This window comes from Glycine soja, chromosome 7 (genome assembly GCF_004193775.1).
Source record: "Glycine soja cultivar W05 chromosome 7, ASM419377v2, whole genome shotgun sequence".
In the NCBI taxonomy this organism is placed as follows: Eukaryota; Viridiplantae; Streptophyta; class Magnoliopsida; order Fabales; family Fabaceae; genus Glycine; species Glycine soja.
The window spans coordinates 17207609-17225966 of record NC_041008.1 but is presented as its reverse complement, the minus strand read 5'-3'; the positions used below and the strand labels follow the sequence as shown (position 1 = coordinate 17225966).

At 33.0% G+C, this 18358-nt stretch overlaps 2 protein-coding genes across 2 annotated transcripts; both read right to left on the bottom strand.

Annotated features, from left to right (window-relative positions):
• Positions 1-347: 347 nt before the first annotated feature.
• On the bottom strand, positions 348-4539 carry LOC114419019 (E3 ubiquitin-protein ligase HAKAI homolog). The gene is made up of 3 exons (XM_028384592.1): positions 4165-4539; positions 2580-2638; positions 348-1531 (listed from the first exon to the last, which is right to left on the bottom strand). Exons 1-3 carry the CDS (start codon positions 4417-4419, stop codon positions 526-528), a joined length of 1320 nt encoding a protein of 439 aa, XP_028240393.1. The 5' UTR covers positions 4420-4539; the 3' UTR covers positions 348-525.
• Positions 4540-6864: 2325 nt separating this feature from the next.
• LOC114419075 (mitochondrial uncoupling protein 1-like) lies at positions 6865-11517 on the bottom strand. The gene is made up of 9 exons (XM_028384675.1): positions 11277-11517; positions 9916-10134; positions 9736-9814; positions 9416-9549; positions 9217-9315; positions 9020-9124; positions 8609-8683; positions 8008-8094; positions 6865-7251 (listed from the first exon to the last, which is right to left on the bottom strand). Exons 1-9 carry the CDS (start codon positions 11358-11360, stop codon positions 7216-7218), a joined length of 918 nt encoding a protein of 305 aa, XP_028240476.1. The 5' UTR covers positions 11361-11517; the 3' UTR covers positions 6865-7215.
• Between the last annotated feature and the right edge of the window lie 6841 nt (positions 11518-18358).

The following is an 18358-nucleotide window of genomic DNA, read 5'->3' as shown; positions in this document are numbered from 1 at the left end:
GAAGAAAAAGTTAATGAAAGTCAAAATACGTCGCTATGTTTGGTGGTCTGCTAATTCAGTCTCATTTGAACTGAAACTTCTTAGTTCTTAATGAATTGCAAATATTTTACTAATAATTTAAAAACTATAAACATCCAATTCCAAAGTTTGAAACCTTTAATTTAAAACTTTCTTAAAAACTAATTTAACTAATAAAATATTGTTTTAAATTTTAATAGTAATTTATTGAAAAAATAATTAATGTACCGAATATTGTCTTGGAAAGACATTTCATTCCGATTCTTGTTATCTTATATTGTTATTCTACTACCAAACAAGACATAAAACTTTCCATTACCTAAGGAAAATGATAATGGAAAAACTCAAAAATCGATTGAAATATACAAATAGAAATTGGACCAAAAGTAAAATAGTTTAATAGCTGTTTAGAGATTTGAATGATGCATGAGGACAAATATGCTAGTAAAAACATCCTCGGAAGTAACTAAACCTAATCCAAGAAAGTATCTGTTGGAAACCTCACTACTAGACTTGGTTACCAAAGTTATCACGGTTATCATGCTGCCACCCATAACCCTGACCATCATGCCCAACCTCCCCAGAATAGTAGTTCTGTTTCCCATGTGACATGTGGGATGGAGGTGGAGGTGGCGGTGGGAGGGGCATGGGCTGTGGTGCCAATATACCTTTGCCCTCCCTTGGATCCACGACCATACCACCCTGCGCTTGTTCAAAAGGCACACCACCCATTCCTGAATTCCAGGGCTGGAGATAATTTCCTGGAAAATTTGGGCCACTTGGGACACCTTGTGGGAAACCCAGTAATGAACTTTGGTCCCCACCTATATCAGAACCCGAGTCCTGCCTAGGCATATCATATGGAGCACCATAAAATGGCTGAGCTCGTTCGTTTGGGTATGGGGGATAACCAAATGGCATGGGAGGGTTCAGCATTGGGTTTGAAGTAACCAGTGAGGGAACATTGGAAGGTTGTGCTGGGTGCATTGTTGGATACTCAGGAAATGGGGTCTCTGGACCAACTGCTTGTTGTCTGTCAGCAAACTGGGAAGATTCTTGTGGGGGATGCTGTATGTCAAAACTTTGTTGATGAAAGCCCTGTTGTCCACCTCCAACAGAGCCAGACATGGTATCGGAAGGGTGTTGTTGTTGACTATAATATGGTGGCTTTGGCTGCATGGTTTGCCTTGAAGGTGGTTGCTCTCTAGGTGTCTGTCTACGAGATTTCTCTTCCAGATCATGTTGCTGGGAATTTGAACCAGGAGAAAAAACTGGTCTTTGGGGACCTCGAGCAGTGGAATCTGAGGCTGTCGATTGCCTAACACTCTGTGCCTCCGACTCATTTCCATCTTCTTTATCTGCATTGGGTCGAAGAAGGCTGGCGTGGCTGTCTTGGATATGAGATTCAAAATCAGCTTTCTTCAAGAAAGACTTGAGACAGTGAGGAGCTGCACAAATGAGGATTCCTTCCATCATTTTTATTGTTTGAATCTTCTGGATTCGATCATCACACCTGTGTTCCAAGGAAACCATTTTTTTTACATTAACATTAGATACTATAAAAAAAAGAGAACTTTTATACTTGACACGGGAAGCTATTAATTGACAAACAAATTCCCATGGGTCAATAATAAAGTCTTATGAACCAACCATCACGAAAGCTTAAGCCATTGGGTAAAAAAAGCACACGAACAGTTTTATACCCAACATGCCTCCTCACACACAAGTCTTTGAACTTGAAGTGTAAACTATACACAAGCCCACCTTGACTAGTGTTAAAATTCAATTTTTAATTCAAATAATGGGAGCAGTAAGAACCGAACACTAAACCAATTGGCCATAGAGTTGGTACTACCATGAATGGTTTTATCTAGCAGTGGTTTTATCTAGCAGTGGACATATCTCACTCCTCAAGTTACCAAAATACAAGGCAAACAGTAAAAATGAATAAATAAAGACACTTAGACATCTCTTCCATGCTTATTTAAATATTTCTAGCATCTCTGCTATTGCAAAAGTATTGCTACAAACTGCTTGCATGCACATCATTCAAACCTATTTAAGCTGGCCGAGTTTGAATTATGTGCAGCTGCCCCCACATAAATGTACAAATCAAAATATGCCCGCCTACCAACCCCATATTAGGTGCAAATGATGTGTGAGCAAGAGGTGCTTACAAAATATTTAAACAATGAATTCTTAATTCTAAAATCAGATTCCCATAGAACTTAAAAGTAATATCAAATTCATGAAAATCAAATAAAAAGAATAGGTTTAATGCAACCTTTAGAAATATAACTTTACAATGCACCTCATGCTTGAAAATTGAAAGGCATATGCAGGTCAACTTCAACTTAGTTAATATGTGAAAGACATTTAGTTAGGATGAAACCACTCCTAAAGTAAGTACTAAGCAAATATTAGGATCCAAAGTGAAGTCCTATATGAACCCAAACAATTAGTTAAATGTTAAAACATACAGTTAGTACTAAGCAAACATTATGATCCAAAAGCCACTGGTGTTCTTTGATTTACAGTCTGAAGATAAGAACTATCCTTACAGGTAGCACATTGAATCACTTCTAGCACAATCCAGACAAAAGGCATGCTCACAAGGGCTCTGCAAAACCATAAATCTGTTAAATTTATTGTAAGCAAACCTCAAGATATATTTAACTGGTTCTAGCACATTTTCAGTGGTTAAAATGACTTGGGAGGTAAAAATTAGAAAAAATCTCATAGCTTTCTAAATATTTGTTTTATGTGGTAACAAAGGAAAGACAACTACTATTTAGAATGAGTGATGCCTAAAGCATCGGACAGTAACAGAGAATTCATATCCGATGGGCAAACATCCCATTTCTGAAACTGAGTTGAAGAGGAAGACCATACCTTTCTAAGTATTTGGATCAACATTACAAAATTATGGAGAAATTAATGAACATGTCACACAAAGCATACAAGTTGGGTAGTTAAAACATGCAATGGAGAAAGACATTGAAAGTTATTTGTGACCACAAAGTACCTACCAAGTTCAAAGTATAGTATCATAATGCTAAATGACTAGCTATATTTTATGGTAGTGAAGGTTAGCCTTTGAAGTGACGAGAAAAAAGTAAGAGTAGCAAAAATGATAATGTTAAGATTAATGAATTGCAACAAAAGAAAGGACCAAATTTGGAATGATTGTAAATGAGAAGATATTGGTATGTAGGACAACTATCAAGGCAAATATGACAGAAAATTAGTTAATGTACTTTGTACATGTGCAAAGAAAACTACTGGAGACATTGGTGAAGAGAGCAAATTGTATGGTTTTTATCTCTATGAAAGGGATAGAGGGAGACCAAGGACATTGGAGGGCATTATTAAAAGGGATCTCATGGTGCATAATACCTCAATAGCATGGTGAATAATCTCATGATTCATGTAATCAACCTCCCCTAGTAGGATAAGACTGTTGTTTTAGCACAATTTTGGTGAGAAAAAGACAAACACTATGCAAATTTAAGCATGTCGGCCATGTAACTAAACAGGTCTGTCTCTGAAAGCATGTTTTACATCTAGAACCCTAAAATGCAAACATATTAGATAGGAAAAAATGTCTTTGGATGCATTTATAAGATATTTTTTGTTATTTGCAAGCGATTCCAGATAAAAAAAAAATGCAATGGCATCAATTAATAACCAGAGTGCCATGAAGAAATGCTAAAGAATAAAACCAAAATTACATCACATTATGGGAATATACTAAGAGGTGGATGATAAACCTATATAGCAAAAAAAAGAAGCCCATTCATAATCATAGCAATATAACACAACTTATATTCACATGAAAGATCTGGTCAAAGAATTATATGTATACGAAAAGTTTCCACTTAATAACCATTCAGCATTTCAGCTAGCAAACTCTCTTGAATAATTTCCTTTGCTCTTTCTTGCATTATATTTTTAAAAGAAGACACAGGCTGAGACTACACCAAAAATAATATATATATATATATTATAAAAAAAAAGCACTTTTGAAACAAATCCAAAACGAAAAAGCTAAATCGGAACCAAACAAGTTAGATCCTATCATGATCAAAGGCACCTAACAAGCAGAAATCTCAACTGAAAAACATGCTACCACGCATAAGTAGTTACCAGGCGTCCATAAACAGCGATCGGGAAATCACAGCGAACACAGAAATGGACTCGCTCGCCAAGCTGGCGGCGAGATCTACGGCCCAAAGTCTTAACAAGGGAGGCAACAGTGGCGGCGCCAATGCCCTTTGCAACTGGAAGATCAGCAAGGACAAGATGATCGGGGCACGCAACTGTAACAGTCTCAACCGGCGACAGCTTCAACCCTGCCGAACCTTCTGATGCAGGAGCCTTACTAAGCCGAATCTGAAGCATGTTTCAATCACACTTCTTCTTCTTCCCCCAACTCTCTAAATCTTTCAAATCACTGCTCCCAATTGGATATAGGGTTTTCACAATATATGCCCCCACCTCTTCTAACAAATCAATATCAATAATAATCACAAAAAAAAAAAAACAGATTTATAGTCTATTTATCATAAATAAAATAGAGAAAAATTATTATGCACGGGAAAAAAATTGTTTATTAGATACACTGTAAAATCATTTTTGATAGTTTTAATCTTCTTAGTGTGTAAATATTAAACTTTAATAAGTATACGAATCCAAAAATAAATTCAATATGCTGAAAAAATCAGATTTATAAACTATATAAATATATGCCGAATAATATATGTTAATATGCTGAAAAATATATTTATTCATGTTAAATTTTTCAATAATATATGTTGAAATAAACGGGTTAGTATTTTATTGTGTTCTGGATGAATATATGTTGAACATATATGTGAACAATATATGCTGAATAATTTATTTTTTCACGTAAGTTTTAATAAGAAGGTGAAATAATATTATATTTATTTGATATAATTTTTTTATCGTAGAAATTAAACATAATAATCAAGGTTTGTAACATATATAGTTTGTGTTCAACCAAAAGTTAGATTTTTTTATATATTTAATATAACTTTGGTATATGTATGCACATATATTTTTTATATGCAAACATTTTTTTATATGTAAATAGTAATTTATTAGAATAAAAAATAGATAACTAAATACTGGATTAAGAAATATCATGATTCAGCAAATTAGTCTCTTACATGAACCGCAATTCTGATTACTTTTATTTTTCTCCCAAAATCTTGCCATTGTCGATTATATACTTTTTGAATGATAAAAAAATATCGATTTTATATAGTTTCCTCCAAGATTTTAAAAAATATATTCAAGTGTTTTATAAACAAAGTTGATAAATAAATATTTTAAAATTAGTATTTTTGGGAGGAAAAATGTTTTTTATATAATTAAAATTTGCAACTAATAAATGTTTTTAAGTATATAAATTGTACTATGGTTAAAATTATAATAAGTAAACATTTTTTAAGATACAAATTATATTTAAATTTATAATAAAGGAATTAAATTGTAATATGAAATTATTTTTAAAAAATCATTCAAATTCAATTTAGAGATAAAGATTAAAAAACAAAAAATTAAAAGATCTTAATGCTTATAGAAAAACAAATCATTTTACTTACAAGAGTTCTTATGTATCTATTTTTTTGAAAGATTCTTATATTTTTGCTATTATTACCTTTTAATGAGGGTTTGTTTAAAAATATAAATACAAAGACATTTAATTTTAGGTCCAGGATGAAAAGTAAAGTACAGAGACTAATATCCAACTTTACCGAAAATATAGTGACTGAGAATATATTTTAGTTTAAAATTAAATATGTTTCTAGTCTTTATATTTCTTTTTATTAAAAAATAATATTGGTCTTGATACTTTAACTTTCATCAATTTAATCTTTGAACTTAAGAGTATGCATGACAATTCTTCCCGTAATTCGGGAATCCCGTGGAGATTGTCCCATTGTAGAACATGAGGTAGGGAAAAATTCCCCACACGAAAGGGAATGAAAAACCCCATAGCTAATTCGGGGTCGGGGTTTATGCTTCCTGCCCTGCAGGGTCCCCGCATCCCCGCTATATAAAATTTTACTTATATACCCTCATAACTTATAATATATATAATATAAATATAAAGATTAATATAATATTTTACTAATAAAAAACAAAATAAAATTATCATATATATAAGTAATATCTCATAAGTTATAAAGACAGAAACATTATACAAACCTTAAAACATTACACAAACGTTATCCAAAGATACAAACTTGTATGAAGACTTGTAATACTATGCTAGTTTTATTGTTTTTATTGTGTAATTTAATATGTACTTGGATATTTCTTGGATGCTTTTATGCTTGTGTAATTTTATTATTGTTATTATTGATTTATTTTAATATTTTTAATCATGTTTTAAACTTAGAATTAAACATTAAATTTATTATTGTTAAAAAATTGAGATAAAACAAAAAATTGTATTTTTTTTAATAATTTTTTAACATTTTTTAATGCAAAACTGGATTCTCACTCCGCGGAACGGAGACGAGAAACAGAATATGGTTCGGGGACTGAAAACGGTACTCCCTGCCCTCACCTCGCGCGGGTGCCATGCCTACTTAAGAGAATCATGATTTTCTTATCCCTCCTCACATATGATATTTATGGTGAAAAGGCACAAAAATCATTGTCTTTGTAATACTCAAAAATTAAATTTGATAAAATTTGAATTTTAAAGATTAAAACTAAATTTCACTAAAAAAGGTAAAAATACAGCGAATAGCCGAATAAAATATATTTTATCCAAAAATAAAATTTTGTAACTCAGTCAAACTAAAAGACAACTTTTTTTTTTTTATCAATGTGCCTTGTGCTGTAACGAAAATTTTGCACTAAAAAAAGCATATGCTAAGCTTATTTTCACTTGGATATGGAAACATACTGCTAGGCTTGGACTTTTAAAGGAAGTCCCTATGCCCAAGCCCAAGCCCAACCCCAGAACCAACTAATAAAATTTTAAATTGCAGGGGGATCGCATAGCTCTTCTCATTTATTACTACAAATTCCCCCGCCCCCCCAAAAAAAATTGTTTTGGTACGTTCCAATTAACAAAATGAAGACAAGTTTTTACTTGACAATTTCCATTGCATTTGGGGGAGTCTCCTCAAAAAATTCTACTGATAAGTTTTTTTGAGGTCAAGCTGATTCTAAACTTTTGACGAATTTTTTAGCCTGTCACGAGAAACAAAAGATACAAATGAGATACAAAACAGCCCAATTTAACAGTTTAAAGCAAGACGTGTTTTATGAGAATGTTTGTAGGAACAGAGTCAATCAACAATTTGATTTAATATGTTATAAAATAAATTTACGAAAATAATCATATTTTTTTTTCAAAAACTCAAATTCTTGAATACTAATCTAAACGTATACCTTGTCAAAAAAAATCCAAACGTATACAAAAAATATGCTTTTTTTGTTTCATAATATTAGTTGTTTAAAGAGAAGAAACATTGTTTCATTTTAATTTTCACTTTAAAAATAAAAATAGAGAATACTTTTCTTAAAAAAACTTTTATCCCTGTCACATTGTTAACAAAATTGTTTACTAAATTAAATGACATGTACGTCTAAGTCAAATTTAACACATAATGAAAGTTATAGGATAGGACAACGCAAGTGTGAGGATTTTGAAATATGAAGCCAAAGTTGACCTTAGAAAAGGTTAAGAAGTGAGTTTGGAGAAAGGGTTTTATCTTTGAAAGAAGCAAATAATAGTTTGTCAATATACTTACACTAAACCATTATCAATACATTAGCTATCTTTGATATTAAATAAATAAATAAAAACTGCTTTTGCAAATTTTGGGTTTTCTAACCTCTACCGCAGCAGACAAGTATGGTAAATAAAGTAGAACTCCATGAGATACTTGATAAGATAATAAGATAGGAAAAATGGAAAGCTATCACAAAGTATTCAACTTGTACCTGTTCTAGAGTTAAAAACATGATCACATTCCAAGATCCTAGCCGTCCAAAATTTGGTATGAACCCCATATAAAAGGCAAAAGGTCCCTGCAAATCATTACATTCCATAGCCAATTAGATGCGATCAATGAAATGATACCCACTGACAACATAGTTTCTTGTTTAACAAGTTCATACAAAATAGACAGAGACAAGCTATGTGATCATCTCCTATATTGACACATTCAACAGTATTGAAAGAGTTTTCTTGGATAATGCCTGATGCCTCCCCCTCTCATTCCCCAACAACTAAAGCCAAATAAAGGAAAAAAGGCATATAATGATGATGTCAAAGATCACTTTTGTTTTGGCATATTTGGGTGAAAATGAGAATGTATAATGATATCATCAAAGCTAAAAATTCACAAGGGAGTTTGTTCCGCACGTGCTTGTGGATTATGCATAATATACACCAGTCAACAACAGCTCACAATCAGATATGATCAAATTCTATGATGCATTTTGTTAAAAAACCACAGCAACGATGCTCAGATACAGTTAATATTTATAATTAAGGAAAATGGGGAAGAGAGAAAATAATAATAGTGGAGAACAACCATACATCATTTTTTAATGTCTTAATGAAACAATCAAGGGTGCTTTTGTAACTTGAATCTCCCATCATTCTCGACTTAACCTGTACATAGAAGGAAGATAGCACAATGGATTAAGGGAATGACAAGACTATTGAATAACTAAGATGCTTACTGAGCAGCCAAAAGAAGAAAGAATAACAAAAGATGTCATATAAATCCACCCCAATTGATCTCAAGATCAGCTTGTCAACAAGAAATCCTTATTATTATTAAACATTAGATGTATTTACTAATTCAACCATTTTTTAATATCCCTGGATTTATCAGTTTAATATAGTTGAATAAGAAAGTCTAAAACTTATAGAAAATTGTAGAATATTAGCACACTATGTATAAAATGATGATACAATAAAATGCAATTAACACTAATAATTTACCACATCAACAGGGGAGCCAGCACAGACTGCAAAAAATCCTGCTCCTAGACCAGCAAGAAGGTGAGTTACAACATTGTCGGTGAATCCAGGAATTTTCAAAATAGTCTGCAACAAAAGTAAGTTAGGTTATAAAAAAATAAAAGAGGAAAGATTACAAGGTTTTACTCCAAAATGCAGTCTAGTGTCTTTTTCATTACCTGTTTCACTTGATCATAGCTGGCTAGTTCAGCAGCATTAATAATACCATTCCTTGCTATGTTGGGACCAATCCCAGTCCAAAGTGCTCCAACTCCTTCCTGTGTGTAGGAAGCAGATTGAACAAAACTGATTATAACCTGAAAAGGATTGAATAGATCTTCCCATTTTCACAAATCATATCAAGTCATACGCAAATACCTGTCTCATAATTGTTGAATAAGCATTTAATGATCCAGAGTAGCGCTTGGGCACGCCAGGAGGCAATTTTCCTTCTGCTTGAAGTCTAACTTTCACAAGATCAGTTGGATTTGCCACTGCAATTGCCATAGCACCTGTTGATAACACAAGTTCAAGTGGCTCAATGCAGAGTTTTGCATAATGTATCAAGAATTCTTGACAAAAATAACGTATGCTCCAGCTAGCAAGAAGTTCACACTCCGCACATTAGGAAACAAATTCACATATTGGCATATAGAAAAAACCATCACTACAATACAATGTCCAGAATTGGGCTTTACCAGTTGTAAATCCAGCGAGAATTTTCTTAGACAATGGAACATCTCCAACATGGTCAGCCCCAACATAGAAATTCTTAACCTGTTAAGAACCCCATGAAGTTTAGGCCATCAGATCACAAGTAAATGGTAGAAATGAACTGAAATAAATTAACATTCTTTGATACAAGGTTCCAAACTCACAGGCTCATATAACGCAATTCTTAACCCCCCATTCAAACATTGACGATGTAGCCCTGGCACAATCCCCTTCCAGAGTGCTGAAAAACCTTCTTCCCTGGCAATGGTTCCAACCGTTCCCAGCAAACCCCTATATCTAGGTAAGGTCACTGCATCACCAAGTACTGCCTGTTTTTGAAGCTGAAGCCTAACTTTAGCAGTGTCCAAAGGAAGAGTGCACACCTACAACGAATTGAGATATAATTTCAAACATAGAGTTATATACAAGGATTAAGTACACGTAAAAGCAGTATTACATCTGACAAGTGAACTGAACAAGCAAAACAGTATAGTAAATAGTAAATAGTAAATATATAACAAGCAGAACCAATCTTCACACAGAGCAATTCAGGACCAAAATTCACAGCTTAGGAAAATTTTGGAATAATTCTATAACAGTTTCATATAAGATATTGTATGAAATACTATTTGATTCTTATGCAATATTTCCACTGCTGCCAAAGTTCAAAGACATAACAGGTTACCCTGCGAATACCACAAACAATGCTTTCAGAAATTTCCCAGCCAAACAGGTACTATGATTTTCAAGTACATCTATTTATCCCATACATCATTAACCAAGGAATAATCAAGGTTTTAAATTGCCGTTGCAGTCATGGTTTTGTCGCGATCCATGGCATTGTTGGAAATTGCATACAAATGCAGCTGATGTGGCCACAATTGCGGTCAGAGTCCAAAAAACCTCAACAGTACGGCGAAAATCACAGCCGTCGACCATTTTTTAGAAATCTTGGGAATAATCATCATCCGTGTTGAACCTTGAAAATCAAGAAGCCGATTGTAAAAAGTAAAGGCCTTTCATCTTCATATCAGTGTAAAATACCGTTCCTTTGTGACCATTCTCTATTATACTAGGCACTTATTAACATACAAGAAAATCATATTTTTTCACTAAACACAGTTGCACCACCCCACAATTCAATTGAATTCTGATCGAGCAAGAGGGTATCGAAATCAACGACGCACAAGTTAACCACCACCAAAAAAAAAAAACTCAGTTGCTCATCGCGTGCATGATTTGTCACAACACAAGCACAAACACATTCACCTAGAACTTTAAGAAAATGCATCAAACAAAGTCCATTGCAGTGAACACTGTAGTTGGACCCGTTACTATACGTAACAACAAATAACGGGTCTAAATTCAATACCGAAAAGACGGGGTTTTAACACAAGATCACGCCAAAGAGAGGTTACCCAGAAAACAGAACTTTGAGAAAATGAATGCCCAGATGAGAGTTTTTGAAGAGAGAGAGAGAGAGAGAGAGAGAGAGAGAGATGTTACAGTGACAGGTAATGAATACCTCGGCGAAACATGCAGCGAAAGCACTGCTAGCGTAAGTGCCAGCAAAGGAGATATCGGATTTGGAATTGCCACCCCCCACCATTGCTTCAACGAGGCCAAAAAAATGTTTACTACTAATTGAAGAGAGAGAATTGAAGAAGGAATAGGAAACAAAAAAGGAAGGAAGAAAAAATGGCTTCAGAGGAAGAGAAAAAATGGTGTTTGGCGTAACGGCAGTGAATGAAGCGCTCAAGACAAGGCAGAGGAATTCTTACATACTAACTCTGTAAAATAAGTGAATCTATAATAAAATTTAAATAATATATAAAAAATAATTTAGAATGCAATTTACCACATATCATTATCACGTATACTAATTTGGATAATTTTTTTACTATAATTACTTTAAAGTTCTAATTAGGAAGTCAATATAAAAAAATAGGAAGTCAGAATAATTTTTAATTAATTAACGGTCTAAAAAAATCTTAAGCAGATAGCGCATAAAAAGTAGATATTTGAATCCATGAAGTATATAGAGGTTTGAGCTTCCACTTTTGTGTATAGAGAAAATCTGATTGAATGAGACAGATTTATCTACGAGTGGCCAATTTATCATCTGAACGAGATTAATTAATTTACAAAAAAAACATCTAAAACTTATTAATTATAAGTAAACACTATATTTATTACAAATTGCTTTCTAATCCATTCATTTAGGTAGTATGGGTTGAAAATTTTCTATAAATCTTATAAAATATCAAATAAGCATCATAATATATTACGTCATATTATTAAGAGGTTTTAAGGAATATCTGGATCCATAGAGAGCTTGATCAACACACAGCGAAATATAAAATCTGACAGTGGTCACCAATAATTATTTTAATGATCTTCCTCAACCAAATCATCTTCTTCCTTATGCGACCTTCATTTTCTCTTTAGATGAGGAGAAGAGTAACTGTTTATTGATTTGGTGTATTAGGGACTATAATCATGCCTTATGTTTTAAATCTATTAGGGTTCACATTATCCCCTAATGGGTCAAACTGGTTTCTGCTCATTAAGCCCATATCAATTTTCTGACCGTCTAATGGGTTCACTTAAATAGATCACTTTATATTAAATTCATTTAAATGTAAATAACTAATATAAATGTTATAATATAATATGTAACCCATATTAATTAATTAGGAATTATAAAATTTCTAACAATCTTCCACTTGGGCTTCATATTAACCTTAGACATTTATATCACAAAATTCTTTAGGCGCACAACCGTATGTTATTTATTTTTAGACTTCTTTTATACAACCTGGTCCATCTCATATAACAACAGGAAATCATTGCAGTTTTCATCACAATTTAGCTTGACTAAGCCACAATGATCACCACTGTTACTCATACTCGATGACATAGATAAAATATGGATAAGCGGCATGAAAATTACATACAATGTGATCTTAATCATGTCTACTTCCAACTAGTCCAAACTTTATTCTTTATAGAGATCAATCCAAAATGCAATACAAATATTGCACACAAACAAACTTATAATGAAATGATAAACTTCAACTTTATTTCTGCAGAAAATCCAAATAATAGAATGTTTGCAAATCGTAAGATATAGAATATGAGTAAGACTCCCACTAAACTAAGGTACTATCAAGAATTACACCCATATGAGCAGTGTGCTCGTGAAAAAAAAAACATTAGTATCATACCTTTAGTAAGTGGATCAGCTAGCATGGAATGAGTTCCTATATGTTCTATACAAATCTATATTTTCTGGACAAATACTTTATGTCAACAACCTTTTATTTGGTTGAATCCTTAATAAGACTGCTAAGATATTGTCTCAATAAACACCTGATGGCTACTTAATGTTAGCGACAACAGGCAAACCAGTTACAATAATTTAGCAATAATAAATTCTAGTATGATGTCTCATAACAAAATATTGACTCCACCAACATGGTTAAATGTGGATCCTTATGTAGAGTGATTGCTATTAAGACATTCTGAAAAATCGAAGTCAAAATACCCAATTATCTCTAAACTTCTAGACTTTCGATATGAAAACACGAAGTTTCTTGTTCTCTTCAATTAATGCATAATGCGCTTTACTAATTCTAGTGTTACATACCAAGATTACTCATATATCACCTTAGGACTCCCACAAAATAATTTCAAACTCTAAATTTTATACATGCAGATTTGGGATTCACATATGAGTAATTTAAACCATAGTAGTAACAACAACAATAATTATAGAAGAGAACAATAAACATGTAATGCACAAATAATATTTATGGTAAATTTCAAGACCCAAACAAGATACTTGACACACCATTAATCATCAATCTTTGGATTGAAAAAGACTAACTGCAAGTGGTACTCTCAACGCATTGATCAAACATTGGTGATAAGTCCCGTCAAACAAAGGTTATCTTTGGACACTCCATTGCTCACATGGAAATCTTATATGATGATTATTTCGGTCAAATAATGATTGTCTTTGAACATTTCATTATTCACATGGAAAATCACACTATTTATAATCATCATATGTTTACCATTGCAAGCATATAATTATTCTGTCAAATTGTGTCTTCCTTTGGGCCGAGCACACTTCACATGAATAATTCCATGCAACATTCATGTAAATTCAATCAAATTAACTTACGCAACAGAGGTTACTTTGGCAACATGTTGTTTTAATCAATTTAACCAAAAAATACAAGACAAATTAATATAACAAATGGGAGGTCTTAAAATTACACAATTTAACCAAAAGAATCCTTTGAAGATACTGGAGAAAAGGCTTCTTTATAGTCAATGTCTTCCTTCTGAGTAAAGTCTTTAGCAACTAGAAGAGCCTTATATCTCTCGATATTACCCTTTGAATCCTTCTTGAGGTTGTTGAGGTTGCTCTAAAGGTATTTGAGGGAGAACCTCATTGTTGTCTTGTTCTGGAACAATGTCAATAGTTTGAACATTGTCTTCTATTACTAGAGTTATGTCTTGAACAGTAATAGGTACGAGGACTTGATTACTGCAAATAACAGGTTCTTCCTCAAAGACAACATTCCTTATGTTCTCTTCCGTCCCAAACTCAACTTCCTCAAGAAATCTCGCATTTCCCGTCTCGAAAAAGGATCTTAAGGTGGGATTGTAAAATTTATAGCCCCGAGAGCGTTTAGCATAGCCAACAAAATAACATCTAATTATTCTTGAGTCCAGCTTTCTTTCATATGGCCTATAAGGCCATGCCTCAACTGGACAACCCCAAATGTGCAAATGTTTAATGCTTGGCCTTTTACCAGTCCAAAGTTCATAAGGGGTTTTATTAACTGCTTTACTTGGCACCCTATTAAGGATGTAAACTGCGGTCTTTAAGGCTTCTTCCCAAAGTGACTCTGGAAAAGAGGAATGACTAATCATACTTCTCACCATATCCTTAAGAGTTTGGTTTCTTCGTTCTGCTACACCATTCATGTTGGGTTTGCCCAACATAGTGTATTGCGGAACAATTCCACACTCTTTGAGAAAAAACACAAAAGGTCCTGGACGTTGTTCTCTTGATCCATCATATCTGCCATTGTACTCACCACCACGGTCAGATTTGACAGCCTCAGCCTTGAAAGTCTTAAAAACGTCTAGGGATTGGGATTTCTCATGGGTCAAATATAGGTAACCGTATCTAGAGTAGTCATCTATGAACGTAATGAAATATTGTTGTCCATTCCAAGAAGTTGTAGGAAAAGGACCATAAATGTCTATATGCACTAGTTCTAAGACGTCTTTAGCTCTTTTGGCACCCAATTTCCTTATGTTTGTTCATTTTCCCTTTATGCATTCAATACAGACTTCAAAGTCTGATAAATCCAAAGGGTCAAGAATTTCATCCAACACAAGTCTCTGAATTCTTTGTTTAGAGATATGGCCTAAACGCTTATGCCATAAGGTGGCTAAATTCTCATTCAATTTTCGTTTTGTACCATGTGAACTTATTTGCAGTATTTCATTATAGGAACTAACAACATCAAGCATGTAAAGATTATCAATTAAAGAACCAAAATCAACCATATTTGAATTTTGGTAAAGACTAACTTTATTATTTCCAAAATGAACAAGAAAATCCAAATTTGTCCAAACTAGAAATAGAAATCAAATTCCGTCTAAAAGACGGCACAACAAAAGTCTCAAATAAATCCAAATAAAATCCAATTTTTAATTGTAATCTAAAAGTTCCAATAGCTGCCACTACAACCTTCTTGCCATCACCAACAAAGATGAATCTTTCATCATCACTTGGTGGTCGACTCCACAGGCAACCTTGCATAGTCATACTTATGTGAGTAGTAGCACCAGAATCTACCCACCAAGTATCTTTAGGTACAAAAGCCAAATTAACTTCTGAACAAACTAGAGTAAGAAATTTACCTTTCTTCACACGCTATGCGGCATACTTGGGACATTCTTTCTTCATGTGTCCCGACTTCTTGCAGAAGTAACAGGCAAATTCCTCATCCTTATTCTGTTTCTTTTGCTGAGAAGTCCCTTCCGCAGCACCCTTAGTCTTCTTCCTTTTCTTATTCTAAGAGGTCGAAGTCAAGTGAGCACTTTCAGTACTATCTCTTTGGAGCCTCTCCTCCTCTTGCACACAGTGAGATATAAGCTCATTCAGGGACAATTTGTCCTTCTGAGTGTTATAGCTCACTTTGAATTGTCCAAAGTGTGCACGAAGCGAGATCAAAACCAAGTGCACTAGCAGGTCTTCACTAAGCTCTAACTTAAGTGACTTGAGTTTTGATGCGAGATTGGACATCTCCATAATGTACTTCCTTATGTTTCCTTTGCCTTTATACTTCATGGAGATGATTTTAGCCAAAAGGTTACTCGTCTTCGCCTTTTCATTTTTGGCAAAGTATTGCTCAATTTCTTTAAGGAATTTCTTTGCACTTTGACCCTCAGAAATAGAGCCCTGAAATGCCTCTGGAATAGAGCACTTCATGATCATAAGAAACATTCGGTTGGATCAATCCCACTTCTCAATTTTTACCTCATTAGAGGTTTTCGAAGTGAAAATGGGTCGTTCCGTTCTCAATGCCAAGTCCAAATCCATACAGCCAAGAACAATTTCTACGACTTCCTTTCAGACCTTAAAATTTTTCCCATTTAGCATTGGGATAGAATTCACTTGGGCAGCATTTGCAACACTGATAATATTAACTAAAGAGAGAACAAAAAATAATAACATGTCCACAAATAATCGAGCAAGTCATATAAAGTATATATAACAAGACATGCAAATATTTCCCATATCAGATCCATCACAAGATACTTATCACAACATCAATTCTAATCTTTGGGTAGAGAAATTAATTTATAATTAGTACTCTTAACGCAATGATCAAATATTGACAATTAGTTCTGACAAATAATAGTCTTTCTTTGGACTGACTATTATTCTCATGAAACAAAAAATTTAATAATTGTCACATATTTATCATCACAGGTATGTTATTATTTGGCCAAATTGTGTCTTCCTTTGGGCCGAACACAATTCGCATAAATAATTTCATACTAACATTCATGCTATTTAATTAAATCAATTTACACAACAGAGGTTACTTTGGCAAGATAATGGTTTAATCAATTTAATTAAAATTACAAGACACACAAATAAATGGAAAGGATCCGTAATGGTTAAATTTGCACCCAATTGTGATAGCAGTAAATGCTTGAAAAACTACATCATGGTAAACTAATTACACACCTAAAACAAACATATCACGGTACTATTACAAATTTATACTAACCACATGAATAACATAAATTATCAGTTTATCACCGTTTCATAAAAAAAAACAGTTGGTAAAAAAATAATAAATTATTCATATAAGACAAAAGACCATTGTCTTATTACAGATTCATATAAACAAAAATATATATTTATGAAATTGTGCTACGTATTAAATGTCAATACCAGATACGTAGAACATTTATCCCAAATAGAATAATATGCCAGCAAATGCAACACAAAAAAAAAAAAATTGTACAATCCCGTAAATCAAATGCAGAGCCTTTTATTAATTCTAAAGAGGAGAAAAACTTTATGGCCATAACACATAAATTTAGGAGTTTTACAATTTTATTGATCAAAATAGTTTCTCCCCAAAATAAAAATTAGGGTTCATATAACTAAAAGGATCTAGATATAATAAATATCAAACAAAACTTTAAATTCCAATAATCTAACAGTAATGGTAGCTCTGATATCACTTGTTGGAAATTTTCTATAAACCTCATAAAATACCAAATGAGCATCATAACACATTACACCAGATTATCAATAGATTTTAAGGAATACCTGAATCCATAAAGAGCTTGATCAACCAATTGGTTTAATGACCTTCCTCAACCAAATCATATTCTTTCTTATGGGACCTTCGTTTTCTCTTCAGATGGGAGGAGGAAAAACTGTTTATTGATTTGGTGTATTGAGGACCATAACCATACCTTATGTTTTAAACCTATTAGGATTCCTATTATCCTCTAATGAGCTAAATTGGTTTCCACTCATTAAGTTCATATCAATTTTCTAGCCGTCTAATGAGCTTACTTAAATAAATCACTTTATATTAAACTTATTTAAATATAAATAACTAATATAAATGGTATAATATAATATGTTACCCATATTAATTAATTAGGAATATTATGAAAACCATATAGACATATTGATAGGATTTAGTGATCTACCACTTAACAGGAACGCAGGAGTATATCTCCAAATGTTGGCCGAAGCATCATTCGTTGTTGCAAGCATTTTTCAATTTACAACTTATAACCCTCTTTCGCTTACAGTAAAAAAATAAATAAAATTATACTCATTTACACATGTACACATCCATTATTACCCTTATATGAGTTTCATTGAACCCACATATTAAACCTATGTTTTATTATTATTATTATGATTAGTAGTAATTTGACCCATCTCTCCATGTTTTAAGCATGGTCATATTTTGTATGACAAGCTAGAAAATCCTTGATTTCTTTTACTTATTTTAGACAGAGAGATATGGATAAGGATAC